Raw genomic sequence first — 23,982 nt, 5'->3', positions numbered from 1 at the left:
ACTCACTTTGTAGACCAGGCTGGCCTCGAACTCAGAAATCCGCCTGCCTCTGCCTCCCGAGTGCTGGGATTAAAGGCGTGCGCCACCACGCCCGGCTCAGTCAGCTTTCTTATAGAGAGTGGGACTACAAGCCCAGGGATGGCACCACCTACAGTTGGCTGCCCCACTTCCCCACCTCCCCATTGATCACTACTTGAGAAATGCATCACATCTATATGGAGGCATTTCCTCAGCTGAGGCTCCTTTTTCTCTGATGACTATAGCTTGTGTCAAGTTGACACACAAAACCAACCAGTACAATCCCTAACCACAGAATTATTTTGTGGGTATTTCACAACTGTAATTTTACTACTGTTACAATGTCAAGGGGGGTCGCGACCCACAGATTGAGAACCACTAGATCTTGACAAAACAACCCAGTCACAAATTTTAGAAACCTGTTGCAAATTGGGTTCAGTATTGTTTCCTACGAGAAAGTAGAGTCGCTAGGTATTTTAGTGGTGGGCTCATCCTAAGGTGTTGACCTGAGGCCCCCTTCGCAGCCTCAACCTTGCAGCTGTGGCAGGAAGGCGACTTTGGCTCCTGTCTGACTGCTCGGCTGGCCGCAGGTCTCAGAAGAAACAATGGGCAGGGACTGTGTGATCTGCAAGGTCCTTCCAGGCCTTCCGGAGAAATGGTAGCGCCCGGCCTGGTGGGGCTAGGGAAGCCATGTCGCGCGCACCGATCTTAGGGCTCAGCCCACCAGGCCGCCCGCGGCCATGTGTAGGCTGATGGCTTCCGTGGCCTGCGTGGCCTCCAGGCCAGGGCCGGGGCCAGGGCAGGGGGCGCTCCGAGCCGGGTAGGCCGAGAGCCTCGCACACGGCGGCCAAGGGCCGGGGCGCTTACCGGGCAGGCGCCGCTTCAGCCATGGCTACCGCGTCGTCGCTGGGCTGCGGGCCTCCGCCGACGGATCTGGCCAGGCGCGGGCTGCGCGTCGGTGAGGGGCCGGAGCTGCTGTCCAGCGCCCGCACTCTCCACTCGGTCCCAAGCCACGTGCCCGGATGGCCCTAATCTACCCGAGCCGCGGCCCGGCGCCCCCTGCAGCCAGAAGGACCGCACTCGGTGGCCGCTGGCCTGCGGCGTCAACCCTGTCCCCAGGGCCCCGGCCAGCGGCAGGCAGCTGGGCTCAGGCAAGCCTTCGGGCGGGTAAATTCGAGAAAGACGCCCGTGAGGAAAAGGCTCAGGAAATCCCTGAACTCCGCGCTGGGGCGGGACACCCTCATCCCAAGGGTGTTCAGATTCCCTTTTCTAGGGTCTCGAAGAGGGGACTCTAGGGGGAGGACATAACGGTTTCTAAATTCTATTTTTGGTTCTTCAGAACAAGTAGGGAGCTCTAAGGGAAATGGTGCGTTTAAAACAAAATGCAAGCCAGGCGTGCATTTAATCCCAGCACTTGGGAGGCAGAGGCAGGCGGATTTCTGAGTTCGAGGCCAGCCTGGTCTACAAGAAACCAAAAAACAAAAACAAAACAAAAACCAACCAACCAAACAACCAACCAAACAAAAACAAGCCCAGGACTGGGGTGTACCTTAGTGGTATAGCGCTTGCTAGGCTTCCAGCAGAACCCGAGGGAGGTACTTCCGGAGTATTCTCTCCACATGCACTCACATTTGAGGCTCAGAGCCTCTGCTTACCCCCTGCAGAGCTCCTCCTTCTTCCCGCCTCTCTGCCACACCCAGTCTGGACTTAGTTGTGGCATCCGCAGGGCATCCTGTTAGCCTTGGCTCCTGGAGGGGAGCTGGGGTTGGGCACCCTGCTCTCCCTGCCAGGAGGCTTCAAAACAGACAATGGACACAGGACCACAGCTCCACTGCTACTGGGTTCATTTGTAAGGGTTTCTAACCAATTCATGTCCTGAATTATCCTGAATACATTATTCCATTTAAGACCAGTTTCCTTCTGAAACTAGAAAGCTATACTCGGGAAAGCCAGAATTAACCTTGGAATATAAAAATAAAACCGATCTCTTCATTTCCTGCATTTCCCAGCCATTCTATGGTCGTTATTCAACAAGCCAATAAACTTCCAGATGGCAACTGTGTTTTGATTCTTTGGGTTTGTTTTGGTGTGTGTGTGTGTGTGTTGGGGATTATCTCTAAACAAAGTGTGGGCCAGCTGACATAATAGGGACACAAACTACCTACCTCTCTCTAAGGTGCATCACTGAATCCTTGGCATTTAGGGCAAGGCCAGGAAGTGCTACTTTGAGTTACATCAAAATAAAAGCTGAGTTTGAGACCAGCCTGGTCTACAGAGTGAATTCCAGGACAGCCAGGGATACACAGAGAAACCCTGTCTCAAAAAAATAAAATTAAATTAAAAAAAAATAATAGTTAAATCACATTTAACTCTTTATAACAAGGTCCAAATCAACATTTAGCATTACTCGTTTTGATTTATAATTAAACAGGCTCTTGTTATATAGCACAGACTGGCCTCATGATCCCTCTACCTCAGTCTCCCCAATGCTAAGATTGCAGGCTTGTGTCACCATAACTAGCTCCTTATTTTGAAAATTCTTAAGTAATACCACCTAAAAGACAAAACTGCAAGTATGTGCTCATAAAATAGGAACCTCAGTGGATCTCATTAAAGGTCAGTTTAAGACATTTAAGGTGGGCAAGAGATGGCTTAACGGTTGAGAGCACTGACTGCTCCTCCAGATGGTGGCTCATAGCCATCTCTAATGGGATCCAATGCCCTTTTCTGTTGTGTCTGAAGACAGTGGCATTGTATTCATATACGTAAAACAATTTTTAAAAAAAAGACATTTAAAGTTATGAAACACTAATAAATTGAGACCTTCAAAATAATAGTCCAGACATGGTGGCATAATCCTCTAATCCTAGTATCTCTGGAGGGACAGAATTGGTGTTTGTGAACTCAAGGCCACCCTCCCACATTTCAGATTACCTAGGTCTTAGTTAGGGAGTTAGGGTTTTATTGCTGTGAAGAGACACCGTGACCAAGGCAATTTATAAAGACAAACATTCAGTTGGCTCTGGTTTACAGTTTGAGAGATTTTTCCATTACCATCATGGCGGGAAGCATGGCATCCTGCAGGCAGACCTGGTCCTGGAGAAGGAGCTGTGAGTTTTATATCTTGATCCAAGCCAGGCAGAAGGGAACTCTGCACTGGGCAGAGACTGAGCATTAGGAGACCTCAAAGCCCAACCCCCACAGTGACACAAGTATTCTAACAAGGCCACACCTCCTAATAGTGGGCCAAGGATATTTAAACCACTGCACTAACCTATATGAGTATAGTCATTGAGAGACTGAAATCCTGCCTCCAGAAAATAATGATGATGATGATAGTTAATGTGCAATACAACCAGATGAATCTGAAAATGTACTAGAAAGTGGAAAACAATAATGAGTTACTCAGAAAGGAAGAGGTATTTTGTTTTTTCTTTTTGAGATGAAATCTCCATATGCCTGATGAACTTGTATATACTCTGGACTGCTCTTGAACTCAAGGCAGTCTTCTTGCTTTGGCCTCTTTAGAAATGAGTTACAAATCATAAGCCACCAACAATAGGCTAAGTATGATAGTTTTTTAGTATTTAGTTTTCTTGTTATGTGTGTATATGCCATGGCATTCAAGGGTGTTGGATGTCCTGAAGCTAAGTTCCAGGTAATTGTAAGACACATGACAAAGATGCTGGTTGGGTTCACTGGAAGAGCAGCAAGAGGTTTTTTTGTTTTGTTTTGCTTTTTTCTTTAAGATTTATTTATTTATTTATTATATGTAAGTACACTGTAGCTGTCTTCAGACACTCCAGAAGAGGGCGTCAGATCTTGTTATGGATGGTTGTGAGTCACCATGTGGTTTCTGGGATTTGAACTCAGGACCTTCGGAGGAGCAGTCGGTGCTATTACTCACTGAGCCATCTTATCAGCCCCCTACCAAGAGGTCTTAACCCATGAGCCATCATCATTTCTCCAGCACTCTAAGAACTGAATTCTTGACAGCTAGAATTATATTATATTATATTATTACAGAAGCTGCCTCTAAAGCCAGGCACGATGGTATGGGCCTGTACTCCAAGCATTCAGGAAACTAAGATTATACTGAGTTTAAGGCCAGCCCAGGCCATATAGTGAGTACCAGGCCAGCTGGAGCTACATAGCAAAACATTTTCTAAAATAACAAAAAGAAAAGAAAGGCAAAAGTTCTTTGGACGGTACTAACTCAGATGTCATTGTACATCTATCTAGTCTACCTTAGGGGCCTAGTGAGAGAGATTACATGCAGTAATGAGATTGCTAACTGGTTCCCAGGAGCCACTGGTTTACTGAGCCAAAGGTTACAGTTCTGTGTATCAGTTACCAAAGTTACCTACCATTCAACACTAAATTTATAAATATATTTTAAAAATACTTTACACTAAAATGGGTTAGGCTCATAGTAGCTCTAGTGTATATTAAAATTACTTTCATAATGTTTTGGGTTGTTTTTTTTTTTAGATTTTATTTTTATGATATGAGCAAAAAATATATAGGTAAAAGCCAAAGGTGTTTCAGGCAGTTATAAGCACAATGACATGGGTGCTGGGAATTGATTTAAGTCCTCTACAAGAGCCACTTCCAGCCTGGTATGTAGACCAGGGTGGCTTTGACTCAGAGATCCACCAGTTTCCATTTTCTAAGTGCTGGGATTAAAGGCTTATGCCACCACACCAAGTCTGTCCTCTTCCTCGTTTGAGACAAGGTCTCATTCTGGCCTCAGCCTTCTGATGATACTAGACAGTTCTCTTTCTCTCTCAGTCATACACAAGTAAGGCCTTATATGCTGAGGACCCAGTAACAAATTGACAAGTTATGGACTAACAACACTTGGGGCTTTGACAGGTCACTCTCAAACAGTCAGCCATTGGCCTCTGCCATTGAAGGTGGAGTCATCAGAAACTAAGTCACCTAACAGAAGTCAAGGAGCAACTCAAGGAATGGGTCAGGATATTCACTCAAGTATTATTTTGTTTTAAAGATTTATTTTATGAGTACACTGTAGCTGTAGCTGTCTTCAGACACACCAAGAGAGGGCATCAGAGTCCATTACAGATGGTTGTGAGCTGTGCTGGGAATTGAACTCAGGACCTCTGGAAGAGCAGTCAGTGCTCTTAACTGCTGAGCCATCTCTCTAGCTCCCTCATTCAAGTATTATTGTGCCCACTGAGAGACAGCTCAGAGAAAGCATTGCCATGACCCACCTCACCCTACAATCCAAGCATGTTATGGTAAGTTGAGATGTAGATGTTCAAACTAGGGATATAGCTCAACTGGGAGACTGCTAGCTGAGCATGCACAAAGCCCTGAGTTCAATCCCTGGTATTCAACCCCAATGACAAAGTGGACGCTCACAGGAGAAAAAACAGAGACTATATGTATAACCAGGCCTCTTTCCCCCAACAATTTTGGCAATACTGTCTTTCTGTTCTGCAGGTACCAAGCATTTCATATAGGACTCAGTAAAGACACCATCCCTGCATTTTATAGCGTTGACTCAACCTTAGTGACCCTGTCCTTCTCCTTTCCTAGTACAGCTGCTAACAGATCCTCACAGGCTCCTCCCTGTCTGACTTTAAAAACCTAACATGACAATATATCCCATTCTTCACACCAGTCCCCAATCCCAACCCAGAGCAGTTAGAATCAAGGCCAATCTTTGCAAAGCGTATTCCTTAGCCCATTACCAAATGAAAAGTCTAGCCCCAGCCATGTCTCCTATACTCCACTTCTCACATACGCCCCACTTCCAAGCCAGATTAGAACTATTTGACTGCTGTTTGCCTCTGAACTGCTTTGGCCACACCACCATTTACAACGTCTTCTTCCTATCTGACCATACTGCTAGTATGTGGGAGGTGAAAGCAAGAAAACCAGGAGTTCAAGCACAGCCTGAGCTACAAACATCTCAACAACAAAAACAGTCAAGGATGTAGGTCGGTTGACAGAATGCCTGTCTAGAATGCACAAAACCCTGGGTCCAATTCCCAGCATTGCATAAACCAGGTATGGTGGTTTCCTCCTGTGTTCCCAGCAGTCAGATAATGTAGGCAGGTAGGATTAAAAATCCAAGATCATTTTCAGATACACAGCATATTCAAGACCATCCTGGGCTAGTAGATAAGAGCTTTTAAAGGAGAGGTGGGCACAAGATAGAAAGAAGCTGGGTAAGAATCAGCCTAGGGGTTGGTGGGAAAGCTGGAGAGGTGGCTCAGTGGTTTAAGTGCAGAGGACCAGGATTTGAATCATGGCACCCACACAGTGGCTCACAATCATCCATGCTCCAGGGGTTCAAACCCCTCTACTGCCCTTGTGCATCAGACACGTACACAGATATATAACTGAGCAAAACACTCAGACACGTAAAATAAAATAAATCTCCAACATTTTAAAAAACAATTAGCTCAGAGGCTGACGAGACGACTCAGTATGTAAAGATACTTGCTGCCAGGATGATGCAAACCTGATGATATGGGTTCAATCCCAGGCCCCACATAAAAGTGAAAAGGGAGGACTGACTTCACAAAGTTTTTCCCTGACCTACGCGCGCGCACGCGCACACACACACACACACACAAATAGTAAGTAAATCTTAAAAAAAATTTAGTTGTATTCTGGGCATGGTGGTGCCTATCTTAATCCCAGCATCTGGGAGGCAGTGGCAGGCTGATCTCCAGGTTGGAGGCCAGCCTGGTCCACACAGAGTTCCAGGACAGCCAGGGCTACAGAGAAGCCCTGTCTCAAAAACCCAAACAAGCAAACAACTTCATGTTCATCGGGTACAGCGCTTTCCTGCAATCTCAGCACTTGAGAAGCTGGAACAGGCAGGCTGAGAAGGTCCAAGTCTGCTTGGGTTACAAGTAAAGCCTGTCTCAAAGCCTTTTTTTTTTTTTTGCTGCACATGAAAGCTATCATTTGGGAGTGCAGATTACAAAATGGTGTTAGTCTAGAGAAGTCTGTAAAAAATCCGGTAGAAGAAACTAGAATGTAGTGAGAATTTTGGAATTTTGGGTTCTTTCAAAAAATACTGATTTTTTTTTTTTTACAAGATGTCAGAATATTGAATTCCGTAATTTGAGCTCATAGAGAAGGTATGTAGGTTGGAGAATTCTCTGGGAAATGAGGGCAGACCTTTTTGTTTGTTTAATAACTGGATGCTGTGGAGTTACCTCATTAGGCCCATGCAGGTTTAATGATGCTTTATAAGGCTGAATTTGAAGGTCCCTGCAGAGGGCAAAACATTATTTTCCTTGACGATTTCTTTTCTTTTTCTTCTTTTCTTTCTTTTTTTATTAGATATTTTCTTTATATACATTTCAAATGCTATCCCGAAGGTTCCCTATACCCTCCCCCCGCCCTGCTCCCCTACCCACCCACTCCCACTTCTTGGCCCTGGCATTCCCCTGTACTGGGCATATAAAGTTTGCAATACCAAGGGGCCTCTCTTTCCACTGATGGCCGACTAGGTCATCTTCTGTTACATATGCAGCTAGAGACACGAGCTCGGGGGGTACTGGTTAGTTCATATTGTTGTTCCACCTATAGGGTTGCAGACCCCTTCAGCTCCTTGGGTGCTTTCTCTAGCTTCTCCATTGGGGGCCCTGTGTTCCATCTTATAGATGACTTCTGTATTTGCCAGACACTGGCATAACCTCATACGAAATAGCTATACCAGGGTCCTTTCAGCAAAATCTTGCTGGCATATGCAATAGTGTCTGGGTTTGGTGGCTGATTATGGGATGGATCCCCAGGTGGGGTAGTCTCTGGATAGTCTATCCTTTCGTCTTAGCCCCAAACTTTGTCTCTGTAACTCCTTTCATGGGTATTTTGTCCCCTATTCTGAGGAGGATGAGCTATTTTAAGAATGTGCTTCCGTTTTAACCCCAGGTGTGGGGATACAGGGATACTACTTTGGAGTGTCTGAAGCAGCTGACCATGATTGCCCTCCTGCTCTAGCAAAGCATGGTTTTGCCAGCTGCAGATAATTTCTGCAATTGTGTGACATTTGGAATTCTGGGAACTCTTCAGAGGATACATACATGTGAGAGGAAAACACAAGGTTGGAGGTCATTTAGGGAAGTTGCTGTGGTTTGGTAATAGCTGTGGTCAAAGAAGAAACAAAAATAAATTAGATTCAGGAATTTTCATAATTCCTCTCCCCTCTATCCTTGTTTCTCACCTCTCTAGTGTTAGAGGTGAAATGGGGTGGGGGATAAAGGGTGGGAAAAAAAACCTCATGAAGTAGCTTAGACCAGCTACACTAGATTTTTAAGAGAATACAAACTATAGCCAACACGTTCTGTTCACTGATGTATCCTGAATGTTAACACTAAACACATAACCAAAAAAAAAGAGCAAAAGTAACATAGCTTAGTGAGTACAGGCACTGGTCACCAAGCCTGACACCCGAGTCTGCTGGCCACCAAGCCTGACACCCGAGTCTGATCACAATTACCATGCGGTGGGAGGACAGAGCTCCAAGATGCCTTCTGACGTCCACACGAATGCTATGGATTTGTGAGCTCACACACGAGTGCAGAGGAGGGAAGCTCTCAAAAGGTGTTTAAACACCAAAAAAACAAAGATGGCCCGTTCAGCCAGGAAGAACAGTGTGATAGCAACATGACTGAAGAGACATGGTAACGTAAGCTGTAGAAGCCTTCAAGGCTATATATACTGAAGAATTTGCTTTTGAACACAGGTAGAATTGCAGCCTGTCTTTTGACTACTTTCTTTCCCACCCTTCTCCATCCTTTTTCCACCCTTTCAACCCCCTAACAGTAGATAGGAGAGAAAAAAGGGAAGAGGGGAAAGGAGAAGTCCTTAGACTACTTCCTGCTGATCGGGGGGGGGGGGGGGACAGAAAGAGACCCCTGAATAAAGTCAGGGGTCAAAAAGGGGACAATGTTATCATTAGACTACTAGCTGCTGGGTAGGGGCATCAAGTTCCTTGAGGCAAGTGTGATCTTTGCTGTCAAGATATCTAATTTCTTCTTGTTTCTTCTTGCTCGTTACTATTTAACAAACTGCAACCAATCAACAGCCACAACGCTGCTTCTAGGGACCCAAGTATTTATATACCATCTGAAAAGTCCCCAGAATTCCAAACATCACACACTTGCAGAAACTATCTGCCGCTGGCAAAATCATACCAATACAGCACAAGGCAAATCAGTCAACTGCTGTGGACCGTCTGAAACAGACCCGTCTCTCACCCTGGGATTAAAATGAGAACGCATTCCCATAAAACTTCCGTGTTTTTTAAAGAAACCAAAGCTCTTGCTACAGCAAATGACATGGCAAGACTCTAACCAAAGCCCCCATCCAACTGCTCCACAATAGTATAATGATGGGACTAGCTAGGCTGACTAGAGGGTCAGATGAGTGACCATTAAACCTTAACTGTGGCTGGCTGAGCAGTGGTGATATATGCCGTTAATCCCAACACTCAGGAGGTAGAGGCAGGCAGATCTCTGAGTTGGAGGCCAGCCTGGTCTACAAAGCAAGTTCCAGGACAGCCGGGGCTACATAAAGAAACCCTGTCTCGAAAAACAAAACAGAACAACAAAAAAACAAAACAAAACAAAACACACACGCCAAACCACACATTAAGATGTTGTATGCACATGAGTCCATGAGAATGAACCCATGAAGAGCTTGGTCCCCTAACGTTCCACTCCATTCTTGGTATAGATACCTACCTGTGTTTCACCACTCACTTTTGATTCAGACACCTCCAAGTCCTCTTCCTGTTCTTGTGTGTTGACTTAAAACTATATGCCATAAATCCTAAGTTACTCATTTTGCTGAGTGAAAATTCAGTTTCAGTCTTTTGGATATGGGTTTCCAATGAAATCTACTGGCAAGTGTTAGCAGCACAAGTGACAAGTTAACTCTCAAGGAGGAGTTGCTTTTGAGGTGGAGATGCAGGAACTTTGTTTTTCTGAATGAACTTCTTATATATTAAAATAATCCTGAAGCTACCCTGCAAAGCCATGGCAGAGCTGAGGTCATTCTGTTACATTTAAAGCCCTACCAAAGCTCAAGCAGGGAGGGAAGGAGCTTTTGCCTTTGACAGCACCCTCTCCCCCTCCCCACACCTGCTGGAACTATCTGCCCTTTAAAATAGACCCCTTCAAGCTAAGTAATAGTAGTGCACACCTTTAATCCTAGCATGCAGAAGGCAGAGGCAGGTGGACAGGCCAACCTGGTCTATAGAGTGAGTTCCAGGACAGCCACGACTATACAGAAAAACCCCGCCTTGAAAAAACAAAACAAAATATCCCAACCAGCGGTCTAGGAGTGAGCCTGAGCCTGTACTACCTTCAAGCACTGAGCAGTGCTGAGAACAAACTTCTGGGAACAGGGACTCTTAAGTGACTTTAAGGCACACAACTATAGAAGCAATAGAAGCCCTGGTTCAGTGTGTGAGCTCTGAGGCAAGATGGTCATGGGATCAGGCTAGGTGCCCTGATGAGGCACCTCTTCCCCTGGCTCTACTTGAGAATTCTTGACAAACAGAAAACACCCAGTGAACATTTTGTTTTTTTTAAATACAAGTAACAAGATTTATTCCAGACAAGAGTACATTCACATATGACCAAGGAACCCACTCTCACCTCCCTCCCCCAACGACAGTGGGGCAGGTACTTAACACTCCTGAGACAAGCATCTGTGCTTCTTCTCCGTCATCCCTGGTACAGCCACTGGACAGTCTAATCTGCACAACCTCAAGTGATGCCTGGTGTAACAGAATCAAGCGCAGTCTTTCACCCCCACCCCACGCCCAGGGCTGCAGAAACACATATCCGGGAGGGGGGAAGCATGTTGAGACACCAAAGTCCCAGGACTGAACTCTTAGCTTCTTCAAACCAGTCTTTACTCTCAGCAGGGCTTCAGGGGCTTCCTCTTGGCCCACCTGAGAAATTAGCCCCACCTGTGTGGACTCAGCAACCCACTGAGGGAAGCCAGCAACGTGTCTTGGCTCTCTGGCCTATGTTAAGGGTGGGTGGGCTAAAAGAGCCCCATAAACTATTCCCTCCTGGAGGGTAGGCTCAGTTCCCATGTTAGGAACAACTTCTACAACTCTTGAAATTTATAAAACAAGTTTTGAGCTATATTTAAAAAGAAAAACAAGAATCTAACTCCAAAAGGGGGGGGGTCTTTAGAACAAGCTAAACAGTTCATTTAAATTATTTATACTAGTTATTAACAAGGAGGCTACAAAAGGAAGAGAAATTGAGGGTAATACTTCCCGGAACTTAACACATACCTCTATGGCCCCATACAACTGTGGGAAGACGTGTGAAATGCTAGAGTGGGCCCTGGAACTGGCCACCAGTCCCTGTGGTGTGACAGTGCACCAGAAAAGAGAAAACCAGAGACCTGCAGGGGCTAACGAAACAACAGACCCTGCAACAAGGCCAAGATGGCAAAGGCTGGGGCCACAGGTCCTTCTCTCCTGCGCCTCAGATTAGCCTCTGTGCTCAGCCAAGGAGGGCAAAGCAGGAGCAATTCTCCTCGGGAAGGAGCCAGACAGACTTTGTAGTGTGTCTTCGGGGGACTGACGCCACCCCCCCTCCACCCCCAGACGACGGTGAGGGGCTGGCAACCTTAAAGCAGGCCGTTGGGTCTGGCAGACTCTGAAGCCAGCCCACCCCGCTCCCGCTGGTGAATTTTCTGATGCTGCAGGAGGTGCTGCTTCTGGACAAAGCTCTTCTCACATTCAGGGCAACTGTAGGGTCGCTCACCAGTGTGGATGCGCTGGTGCCGAACCAAGTCCGATGGGTGGCTGAAACTCTTGCCACAATACCCACAGATGAGAGAACTCCGGCTTTTCCTCCAAGGGATGTGGCCAGGCAAAGCAACTAAGCTGTTCGGTGAGAATCTCTCCTGGATTTGTGGGCTGGTGCTGGGGCCTTCCTGCTGATGGCACCGCTGGTGGGTCACCAGGCTGACCTTGCAGCTGAAGCTCCTGTGGCACACATCACACTGATGCAGCTTCGACCTTTTTGTCTGTGGTTTCAGCCGGGGCCTGGGTCTAAGGCTCTCCTCTGGTTCTGTGGCAGAGTAAGACTCCCTGCCCGTGTGGCTCTGCAAATGTGCAGTCAGCTGCTGCTTGTAGCGAAAGCTGATCTGGCATTCGGAACATTTGTACGGGCTGGAGTCCCTTTTCACCTTCAGACCCTGTCCACACTCCTGACCCAGTTGCACCTGTCTGTGAGACTTCTGTTTTCGGGGACAGTCCAGATTTCTACCAGGGGCAGGGTCTCTATTGGTCTCAACAGACTCAGGGTTTGAGTCCCCAGGGCCTGATTCCAAGAGGGCAGAATCTCCTGGACTATTCCAAAACATAGCCTGCTCCGCGCCAAAGAAAGCCTGCTGTTCAGCAGCACTAGAAAACATGTTGGGAAGACCTGCAGGGCCTTCCTGCTTGTACAGCATCTCCTGTTTGACCATGGCCCTATCTGCTGCAAGGGAAAAGACCAACAAAAGATCACATTCCAGCACTTTTGGTATCTCCAGAGAAAACACTGCAGACTTTAGAAGGCTCAAATCAACACTCCTTAGGGACAGCTGAATCAGATTGATCTGGAGGAGATCTGAATATCTTACTCATAGAGAACAACTTTGTTTACAAACTGGTACTTAATCTCTATGGAAAAAGATTACAAAATACACTAACAACTGTTAATTCAAAATTGTTAAAATAACACATTTGAACCTGAGCCTGGAGATGCAGGCCTCTAATCTCAGCTACTCAGAAAGAGGGTCACAAGTTACTAGGTTGCTTAGGCTACACAGAGAGTTTGAGACCACTGTGGGCAACTCAGACCCTATCTCAAAAATTTAAAAAGGTTTTTAAAAAGGAGGCTGCGAATGAAGCCCAGCTGCAGATGCAGACCTAGCGAAAGGCCCTGCATTCAACTCACTAAACAACAGCTTAAAAATCACATCCAGGGCTGGAGAGATGACTCAGCAGTTAGAGTCCCAGCTGTTCTTGCACAGGACCAGGTTCGATTCCCAGCACCTACATGGTGGCTCGCAACCATCAGTAACTCCAGTTTCAAGGGGCCTGATAACCTCTTTGCTGTAAGCATGTAGTCTACATACAGGTAAAGCACTCATACACAGAAAATAATACAATACAATGATCACAGCCAGTTTTCTTCCTGGATATTCTGCTGAAATGCCTTTCCTAGTGTCTTTCTCTTGGCCCTGTGTCTCACTACCATTCTCCATTGCTCACTCTGACCACAGCCTATTATGCCTACTACTTACAGGGCATGACAAAGCATGCTACACAATCTACACCACTCCAAAGGCCAGCAGACCTGTAACAGTTAAAAAGCAGTGGTTCTCAACCTTCCTAATGCTGTGACCCTTTTACAGTTCCTCATGTTGTAATGACCCTAACCATAAAATTATTTTCATTGCTACTTCATAACTGTAATTCTGGTACTGTTCAGAATCATAATGTATATACGTGTTTTCCAGTGGTCTCAGGTGACCGCTGTGAAAGAGTTGTTCGATCCCCAGAGGGGGTCACAACCCACAGGTGAGTACTGCTGTTGGAGTCACCTAAAAAGGTTGTGCTGGTACTTAACTGTAATCCCTCTCAGGACGAAGAATTGGGAGCATCATGAGTTCAAAGTCAGCCTGAGCTGCAGAGAATCTAGGCTATTGTGGACTACATCGTAAGACTTGTTTCGAAAACAAGCAGAGGCAGGAGAGAAGGCCATTGAACAAGAGCACGTGTTTCCAACACCCACACCAGGTGGCTCACGGTCACCTGCAATTCCAGCTCTAGAGAATCCAATGCCCTCCTCTGCCCTCTGTGGATAACCGCCCTCCACCAACACAGTCACATAGTCATCCCTGCATACATATAAAAATAAACCTTTAAAAAACAAGCCAAAGTCCACAACCTGCCCGTGCCAGTTTAGCCGTGTGAAAGCTCCCTATTTCCTATAGGAACTCCCTACAGAGTTCCCATACAGGGATGGAGAAACAATACAGAAGAACATTCTAGAACTACTCACCCAGGTGGGTACCTTCTTCCACCAAGTCACCCACCATCTCTGCACCCAACTCCACTTCTTCCTCTGGCTGGCCAAGGACCTCTGGGTTAGAAAAAATACAGTATAAATCCAGGAGAAGAAAAACTTACTGCATGCTGATCAGATGCCAATGTACAAATGATGTTAACAGCAAATCAATATTAACAGCTAAGAGGACATAAGAGCTGATGTTACTGCCACTTTTCCCTAGACGTTTCTGGCCAGTAGACTGTCAGGCTGCTGCTCTTCGATCCTTCATTAGGGTAACTAGGCTCAGGTGCCATTGTCTCCCTAGCACTCCCACCTCTGTCCAGACAGCTGAAGTTCTGCCAAGGAGTCCTTCCAAGTGCCTAACTCCAGCCTTGTGGCGCCACCGTGACACAGGAAAACAGCCTTAAAGAGAACATGTAACCCATCTGGGGTAACAGTCACCCCACTGACCCACCCTGACTCCCCTTGCCCTCACTGTGGTCTAGCCAGTGGCCTCCTTGGTATTTCTCCAAGGACCCACATTTGAAAAGAATTTGTCTTAGAAGAAAAATATGCATGCATTATCAAGTATGTATTAGTAATTTTTATACTAAACACTTCCACACAGTGCTTCCAGTCTACCAACAATGTGCAGACCACAGTAGCTGGTGATGACTCTGGCTAACTGCCAAGAAAAGGTTTTTTTTTTTTTGCTTTTGTTTTTTAAAGATTTTATTTATTTAATGTATTTGTGTACACTGTAGCTATCTCCAGATATACCAGATGAGGGCATTGGATCTCATTACTGATGATTGTTAGCCACCATGTGGTTGCTGGGAATTGAACTCAGAAACTCTGGAAGAGCAGTCAGTGCTCTTAACAGCTGAGCCCTCTCTCCACCCCAAGAAAAAGGTTTTTTCAGCCTGTGCTGCATGTCTCATCTCAAGATACAAGATTCCTTTAAATTTTTATTTTATTATTAAATATTATTACTTATTATTAGATAATATGTATATGCTATCTAAGAGTCTGGATACATCTGCACCACGGTGTACAGGGCAACTTAGGGAGTCAGCTGTCTCCTCCCATCACTGGTTCCAGGGATTGAATGACGGTTATCAGGCTTGCATGGAAAGCACTTCTATCCATTTAATGGTTCCTAAGTTAAAAGATTTCTCATCAAATAATCTTAAATATTAAAAATAGCACATTAGCTGGACATAGTTGTGCATACCTTTAGTACTAACTCAGGAGAAAGAGACATGAAGATCTCTATGAGTTCAAAGCCAGCCTATTTATATAGCATTTTCTAGGACAGCCAAGGACACAGAGATTCTGTCTCAAAATACAAAACAAATGTACATTATACACATGGTGTTTTGAATGAGAATGGCCCCCTGGGCTCGTTTGTTTGAAAACTTGGTCTTCAGTTGGTAGAACTGTTTGGAAACAGGAGGTGTGGCTTTCTTAGAGGAGGCGTCACAATGGGGGCAGGATTTAAGATTTCTAAAGTCTCGATTAATTTGAGTTAGTCTTCTCTGCATCCTGCTAGAGGTTCAAGATATGAGCTCTCAGAGCTGTTCCAGCCACTGGCTACCTGATATCTCTGCTTGGCCATCAAGGACTCTAACCCTCTGAAGCCATAAACCCAAATACATTTTTCTTCTCTAAGTTGCCTCGGTCATAGTTTCTTACACAGCGATAGAAAACTAATTAATAAAATACTTCATAGAGATGTTATTAAAAACCTATATTATAGTTTATCAATGATTTCCAAATAGTCTCTAGAAGCCATTGTGTTAACAGAGAAGAAATACAAAAGGCTCATCCCTGAGACACTTTCAAGTCTCTTCAGGTGAGAGGACCTGAAGGGTGTCATTCCTTAGCTCAGCAGAGGATTCAGAGGATGAGCGCCAGGCAGTCACACATGCAGTCAGGAGAGCTCGGAGAGAACTTTAGGGAGAAAACTTCCACTCACTCAGAGACACCAGCGTCTCATAGTTGCTTTCCATAACATTTCTGTAGAGCTCCTTCTGCCAGTCCTCCAGGTTCTCCCACTCCTGCTCTGAGAAACAGACTCCATCATTCTCAAGGGACCCAGATACCTGCAATTGTAAGCCACAAGAAATGAGCACTTTGACTCCTGAGTACCACCCAGTGATTGAACATCTTCATTAGTCAAGGTTCGGCTACCTGTCTTGCCTAACTTTTAAACATAGAGGTGCTACCTTTGGGGTCTCCCCCTTGCTGCCGGGAGGCAGACGAAGGACCCAGAAGTTCTTGTTTCGAAGCAGGTTCTCTACATTCTCCAGCCGCCGCTGCAGCAGCCCGTACTCCTGCAGCAGGGTCCCCAGCACGGCCCACTTGCCCTCCAGCTGGTTGCTGAACTCCACGGCTATCTTCTCGAAGTCAGCCAGCTTCTTCTCCGCTGACCCTGCACGCCCCTCCAGGCTCTGCAGTCGGGCAGCCTGCGACTCCATCTTCTTCTCCACGGCTTGAATAGCAGCCACCACTGTCCAAAGTGAGATTTCTGTGGTCTGGAAGTACGGGCTTTTCTCTGTTGTCTGTGAAGGTGGTGTGGCTGGAGCTAATGGTGTGGTGCGCCGTTTCCTCCTGTGCTGTAGGATTGAGGAGACAAGGCCAGTGAGACAAGGGTCATTTCCAAACATCAAATAAAGAAAGCAAGTCCAAGTCTAAGACTCACAACTATCTAGCTTTCTTTAAACAAACCAATAAAAAAATACTCAAATGCACTTTTTTATTCGGACAGTGTATTGGTTAGTTTTATGTCAATTTGACACAAGCTAGAGTTACTGGAAAGGAGGGAGCTTCAATTAAGAAAATGCCTCTATAAGACTGGGTTATAGGCAGACTTTTAGGGCATTTTCTTAATTAGTGATTAATGGGGGAGGGCTCAGTTCATTGTAGGTGATGCCATCCCTGGGCTGGTGGTTCTGGGTTCTATTTAAAAAAAAAAAAAAAAAGCAGGCTACATCTTGAGGAACAAGCCAGTAAGCAGCACCCCTCCACAGCCTCTGCATCAGCTCCTGTCTCCAGGTTCCTGCCCTGTTTGATTGCATTCTGACTTCATTCAAAGATGAACAGTGATATGGAAGTATAAGCCAAATAAACCCTTTTCTCTCCAACTTGCTTTTTGTTCAAGGACTTTCAGTTTTCCCTTCTTTAGTTTAGTTTTGTTTTGTTTTCCATGTGGTTGCTGGGATTTGAACTCAGGACCTTCGGAAGAGCAATCGGTACTCTTAATCACTAAGCCATCTCTTCAGCTGTTTAAGGACTTTCATAGCAGCAATAGAAACCAAACTAAGATGGAAAATTCCAAGTGTGCCTGGGATTGCAGCTCTGTTGATATCATGTTGACCTAGCATAAGCAAAGCCCTGACTTCTATCTAAAGCACCACAGGAACCATAGTGCATGCTTGTAATCCCAGCACTTCAAACGGAGGCAGGAGGATCAAAAGTTCAAGGCCACGCATGGGCTACAGGAAACCCTGTTTTAAAAGACAAAGTGTGGGGTGGAAAATGGGAAGCAAGAAAAAGTTACATGTATATTCTATAATAATTTTGAAAATATTAGAAAAATAGATAAAATACCTCCACACAGAGTTAAATAATCTTTTCCCTCAAGTTGTGACCTCCAAACGCATGTGTATATACATATCCATGCACACATTCACACAACGCAAGCAGATCAATGTAAAAAATAACTTTAAGCCATTTTAGGCTGGCAAGATTGCTCATCCGTTAAAGGCCAAGCCTGAAGACTTAGGATTCCCTATCCCTGAACCCCACGTGGAGGAAGCAGAGAACTGGCTCCGACAAGCTGCCATCTGACCACCAGTGTGTGGCGGGCTCACACCTACACACATGCATTACACACAAAATAAATAGAGCAGGGCCAGGCATGCTGCCACATTCCTTTCATCACAGCGCAGGTGGATCTGAGAGTTTAGGCCCACCCTGGTCTACATTTTGCGTCCCGGGCCAGCCAGGGCTACACATAGTAAGACTCTGTCTCCAAAAAATTCCAATAACAATAAATATAAATAGTCAACATTTACTCCCTAATCTGTAGTGCTATTCTCAACCATAAATCAAATTTTGCTGTCAGCCTGTCTCTGATTTGTTTTTTGTTTTTGTTTTCCTGTTCTATGGGTTAATTTTTCTGTCACTTTACCAATATTATGATCTTATTAAACTATAGCTGTATAGTAGTTATTGATGCTAACATAAATCTTTATTTTATAGTAGTGACCCATGGATACACTACAAACATGAGTTTCACAAAAATCTCTCCAGAGACTGTGTCTGGAATTGCTTCAAATTCCACAGGTCAACTTGAGAAATAACATTTCTAGGATAAAATGTGTTGACCCATGCAGAGTATGATATTGCATTGGACGGAATTTTAAAGTATGTTCAACATTTTAACACATCCTCTAGTTTCCTATTCCAGACAGCTCTTCCTCTGTATCAACCTATCAAAAATGTAGTGTGCCTGGTACCAATGCAGACCAGAAGAGGGCATCAGATCCTAGAGCTGGAGTTACAGATGGTGTCTGAGCCACCACGTGGGAGCTGGGAATCGAAACTGGGTCCTCTGCATGAGTAAGAAGGGCTCTAAACCACCGAGCCATCTTTTCAGCCCCTTTCTTTGTTCCTTTTTTAATCTATACTGTATCATTATATATAGATATTATCTGCTACTAGAAAACGGATGAAGTATTAATAATGGATTCCGAGCATCCGCCTTTCCCCAGCTCACTACCCCAGTCCCATTTTGGGGAAGGCTTTCCCTTTTCTTTTTTGAGACACGATCTTGCTATACATCTCTGGCTGTCCTGAACACACAATATAGAGCAGACAGATCTTCAACTCAGAGTGATTCATCTGTTCTTCCTACCAAATTCTGGGATTAAAGGCACAGCCATCATGACTAGCTAAATTAAAACTCAGTTAGTTGTTCATACTAGCTTCATTTCAAGCCTTGACAGTCCTTGTAGAGACAACTACAACGAATGGGGCAGAATATCTCGGTCCTGTCCATGGGTTCTAATGGGCGAACAATAATACCCAGAAAAAGACATTCTGCTAAATAAATACTATATTTGAATATTCTATAATGAGTTTTGACTGTCAATTTTTAAATCTACCTGAAGCTATGTAATTAGCCTCAAACTAGTTTAAAGATGTCATTTCAAGATGGAGAACTGAATCTTTTTCCATTATGAGTGGAGAAATGCATTGGACCTCTAGCTACAATACACTTCTTAGCCAAGCTTCTTTTAATTGTATTGTTTTGACAATTGTTCTCATATCCTTTCATAGTTCACCATTTGCACAGACATCTTTTGCTGTATTTATTATAAGCCAGAAGGCTGGATTTTTCCTGTCCTGATAATCTTTGCCTTTTAACTCAATTATATTTATTGTAACTGACTTTCTAGTCTTTAGCAATCATCCTAGAAATTATAAAAAGTATATGTACAAAGGCCACTAGACTTCTGAACTCCGATCTCTTCTCCTTAGCTTCTACATCAATGCTGTCATGTAGTTTAATTACTTGTCATTAACTCAACAAATTACTGTCCTATTCAACCAGGCATTTAATCCTAGCACTTGGGAGGCAGAGCCAGGAAGATCTCTGTGAGTTCAAGGCCAGCCTGGTCTACATATTGAATTCCTGGACAGCCAGAGTTATGTAGTGAAGCCCTGACTCAAAACAAACAAACAAACAAACAAACAAACAAACAAAAAACGGGGAGGTGGTGGCAGGTGGATTTCTGAGTTCGAGGCCAGCCTGGTCTACAAAGTGAGTTCCAGGACAGCCAAGGCTACACAGAGAAACCCTGTCTCAAAAAACCAAAACCAAAACCAAAAGGAACCCAAGATGTGAAGAGAGTTGTGAAGCCAACTTTGAGAACATTTGCTGAACAATCACATTTGATGTTTATGAAATCTTTCAAAGGACTTTTTTTCTTCTTCTTCTTCTTCGAGACAGGGTTTCTCTGTATAGCCCTAGCTGTCCTGGAACTCACTCTGTAGACCAGGCTGGCCTCAGAAATCCTCAGAAATCCGCCTGCCTCTGCCTCTGCCCCTCCCAAGTGCTGGGATTAAAGTTGTGTGTGCGCCACCACCACCTGGCCTCTGTTCATATCTTAAGAGTTCCCACTTTCTGTTTTTGGGTTTTTAAGTATTGCTTATACTACTGTTGAACTGTTGCATAAAATGATGGGTTTATGATTTACTATAAATTTCAAATATTATTTACACAGTTTTTCTCAGCATTTTTTTTTTTAGTTGTTATTACCAGGACATGTATGTGGCCAAGCAATACAGAATCTTCAACAGAAGAGATGTGTGAGAATACAAATATTTTCAAAATATGTTCAAAAATAGTTGAAATAAATTCTACAATGTCAGGACGATTAAGTTCAAGTGTAGTCTGAGATCTTGGTGGACCTTTCCTGCTGCTTCTCAGTGAGTTCTGTTGGTGATCACTAGGCTGGGCACAGCCAGGAAAGGAGTGGGTTGGCTCTCTCACTTCACTTTAGTGCTAATAGGAACCTACCTAGAGCTTTTTTCTGCCTCCTCTGCCGCCATGGCGCCTGTGAAAAAGCTTGTGGCGAAGGGGGGCAAAAAAAAGAAGCAGGTTTTGAAGTTCACCCTGGACTGCACTCACCCTGTAGAAGATGGAATCATGGATGCTGCCAATTTTGAGCAGTTCCTCCAGGAGAATGGGAAAGCTGGCAATCTCGGCGGAGGAGTTGTGACCATCGAACGGAGCAAGAGCAAGATCACGGTCACTTCAGAGGTGCCTTTCTCCAAAAGGTATTTGAAATATCTCACCAAAAAATATTTGAAGAAGAACAACCTCCGAGACTGGCTGCGTGTTGTCGCCAACAGCAAAGAGAGTTACGAGCTGCGCTACTTCCAGATTAACCAGGATGAAGAGGAGGAGGAGGACGAGGACGAGGATTAAGACACATTGGTCTGCAATGTTTTGTATTAATTCATAAATAAAATTTAGGAACAAAAAAAAAAAAAAAAAAAAAGGAACCTACCTAGAGAAAACACTTATTTTACAGGCTGCATCTGGGTCTCAAGGGAGCCAGGTGCAGAAACACCATAAGCACCAGTGTCGTGTTTTCTGTGAAGTGGTAACTCCTTGAGAAGAAACACAGAAAATCCTCCAGTCCATCCATTCTAATTAGTTCTTATCCACTTCCTAGAATAAGCATAGTGAATTTCAAGGTAGACCAGTTAGGTAGACCAGGCTGGCTCTGAACTTGGAGCAATCCTACTTGTGCATCCGGGTGTAAATAAGAGAACAGGAGTTAAACAGACCCCCTGCAGGGTAAGCAGATAGGGTCTACCTAACTGGTTCCAGGCAGCCAGGGCTACAAAGGAAGACCTTATTTTGAAAGATTAAAAAACAAAAACAACAAAACAAAAAGACAAGAAAAAGACTTATGCCTGTAATCTCTGCAAGTTGGGAGTCAGAGGTAGGAGTTTACAGTCATTCTCAGATAGGCTAGGCTGGGGCACATGAGAGTCTGCCTTAAAGCACAACCACTACAAACAAACCCCAGCAGAATGACTTACACCTGTAAACTTAGCACTGGGGAGGCTGAGTCGGGAAGATGTCATCAGCTTGAGGACAGCCTGTGAGGCTCTGTCTCAACAGCGAAAAGCCAGTTCAGGTCCATCTATCCTATTTTCCTACGTTAACCTCTACTGTGACACAGTATGAGGAGACTGGAGCCAGAAAAAAACCCGTAAAAATGCTAACAAGGAACTCAACATTCTCAATTCAAGTTAAGGAGACAAAGGCCTAGAGAAGTGAGCATAGACTGCCTTCCGAAGACCATGCACTGAATATATAGATAGATGAACACTGAGTTACGGAAGACATTCCTCAAACCAATTTTCAGTGTCTTCACATTCTCTGAAAAGAGAGACAGCTGGAAGAGGCGGTAAGCGGATAACAATGCGCACCTACAGTTTTGTATAAACAAAACAAAAAACAAGCAAGCAAACAAACAAAAACAGCAAATACACCAGTCCCCAAGGAGAGAAGGCCCCACCTGGCTTCAACCTGTGGCTGCAAACTCAGTACAGATAGCTATGGCAGAACATGGCAACCGGAGCAGAGCCCCACTGGTCAGAGAGAAGCCCTAAGTCCTGGGGTTTTCTGTAGCTGAGCTCAAAGGCAACAACCGGAACCCAGGGTTTTATCCCGCGCCATCACTCCAACTCAGAAAACGAGTCCCTAGTTGGCACGAAGCAGGAAAATATGTGGGCGCAGTCACAAACAATTCAAAAAGCCTCGCAGAAGTTTCTGCGGAAAGACGCAGAGCATCCGGGCTCTGAGCCTGACGCAGATGGACCCAGGGAGCGGGCGGGCGGAGGGCGAGGGTACCCGGAGGGAAGTCGGCATCCGCCGGCGGGAGGAAACCAAGCCTGCGACCGAGCACCTCAAGCCCCGCCCCGGGCAGGGCGCTGCCTCCCCCCAAGGCCCTCCCCGGCCGGCCGGGGCACCTTACCCGAGTAGGCGTCGACTCCGCCATGGTCGCAGTCGCCCCACAACACCGACTGGCGGGATACCGCTCGAACTGTACGCCGCTCCGCCAGACGCCCTCACCCTTCTGGAAGCCGCCGCTGCCGCTGCCGCCGCCGCCGCCGCCGTGTTGATACAAGGTGCATTCTGGGAGCGCTCCCCACCCCCAAGAAGAGCGGCAGCGGCTCCTCCTACCGCGCGGTATTTCTGTTGCGCCGCTGTGCTCCTGGAAGGGGAACAGCAGCCTGGAAATTCAGTCATTGAGTGTGGGGTGTAAGCGTAAGGATTCTCAAAACCAAGAGCATTTTCTGAATTTGAGTCCTGCACACCGCGAAATGCTTTAAGAGATTCAAATATGTGTAAGTTTAAAAAGGCGCGGGAAGAAGAGAGAGAGAGAGAAAGGCGCGGGAAGAAGAGAGAGAGAGAGAAAGGCGCGGGAAGGAGAGCGTGGGGACTAGTAGAAAAAAAGGAGGCTAATGGGGGTGGATGTGAACACCATACGTTCTGGACATGCATGCAATTGTCAAAAATAAAAATAATTTTTAAAAAAATGTGTACAAATGTGTACACCCTTTTCTGTGAGGGAAGAACACAGCTGAAGCTAAAGAAAAGGTGATTTTCTTCCAAATGCTCACCTATGACTTGGCTTTTTCTGGTCAATCCATTGTAGAATGTTAATTATGGTAATCACTTGCATTGCAGAATTCAAGATAGCTTTAATCACAAATAATTAACCTAGTCATCGCCGGGCAGTGGTGGCGCACGCCTTTAATCCCAGCACTTGGGAGGCAGAAGCAGGTGGGTTTCTGAGTTCGAGGCCAGTTCGAGACCAGCCTGGTCTACAGAGTGAGTGCCAGGCCCTGTCTCAAAAAAACAAACAAAATAAATAAATAACCTAGTCCTCATGTCTGGGTGTCAGGGTCAGTATTAGAGGCAATGTGTTCTGCATTCTGGCTTGGAAACATCTGGCCACATCACTACCACCCCAACGCTCAAGTGATTGAGGCCAGCCTCAGCTATATAGTGAGTTTCTGACTAACCAGAAATATCTAAAGAGACATTGATTCCAAACAACACCCCCAAACCTAGTACTTGCAGTACTCAAACTTGCCTCATTTCCATTACATTGTCCTGGACATGCTGAGTGAGAATGACATGAGTTTCCACTTTGAACAATAAGCGTGAATAGCTTCCTCTAAGAATTCAAGTACTCTCACTAGACTGGTCCCTTCTTCATTTTTCTGCAAATGATCCCTGTCTACACTGACTACAACTAACAACTTTCTCCAGAACCCAAGCCTGCTGAAAAAAAAAAAAATTTCTCAG

General features: G+C 45.3%; 2 protein-coding genes and 1 pseudogene across 3 annotated transcripts in view; 1 reads left to right on the top strand and 2 right to left on the bottom strand.

Annotated features, from left to right (window-relative positions):
* LOC110295595 (protein ZNF783) overlaps positions 1–995 on the bottom strand; it is a 7,202-nt gene extending 6,207 nt beyond the window's left edge. The window contains exon 1 of the mRNA XM_029478936.1: positions 886–995. The gene's annotated coding sequence lies outside the window, so the exon portion shown is untranslated. The remainder of the gene's footprint in view (positions 1–885) is intronic.
* A 9,598-nt stretch (positions 996–10,593) lies between these two features.
* Znf212 (zinc finger protein 212) lies at positions 10,594–22,827 on the bottom strand. Of its 2 annotated transcripts, none has more exons than XM_021164638.1 (5): positions 22,643–22,827; positions 16,307–16,696; positions 16,057–16,183; positions 14,091–14,171; positions 10,594–12,518 (listed from the first exon to the last, which is right to left on the bottom strand). In XM_021164638.1, exons 1-5 carry the CDS (start codon positions 22,664–22,666, stop codon positions 11,662–11,664), a joined length of 1,479 nt encoding a protein of 492 aa, XP_021020297.1. In that variant the 5' UTR covers positions 22,667–22,827; the 3' UTR covers positions 10,594–11,661. The 2 variants fall into 2 exon arrangements, with proteins under 2 accessions (XP_021020297.1, XP_021020298.1); XM_021164639.1 differs by having other exon boundaries at positions 10,594–12,515.
* Positions 20,680–21,151, top strand: LOC110296100 (annotated as a pseudogene).
* Positions 22,828–23,982: the final 1,155 nt, after the last annotated feature.

Source organism: Mus caroli, chromosome 6 (assembly GCF_900094665.2).
Source record: "Mus caroli chromosome 6, CAROLI_EIJ_v1.1, whole genome shotgun sequence".
NCBI lineage: Eukaryota > Metazoa > Chordata > Mammalia > Rodentia > Muridae > Mus > Mus caroli.
Note: the sequence above shows the minus strand (reverse complement) of the source record. Positions and strands in the feature narration are given on the sequence as shown.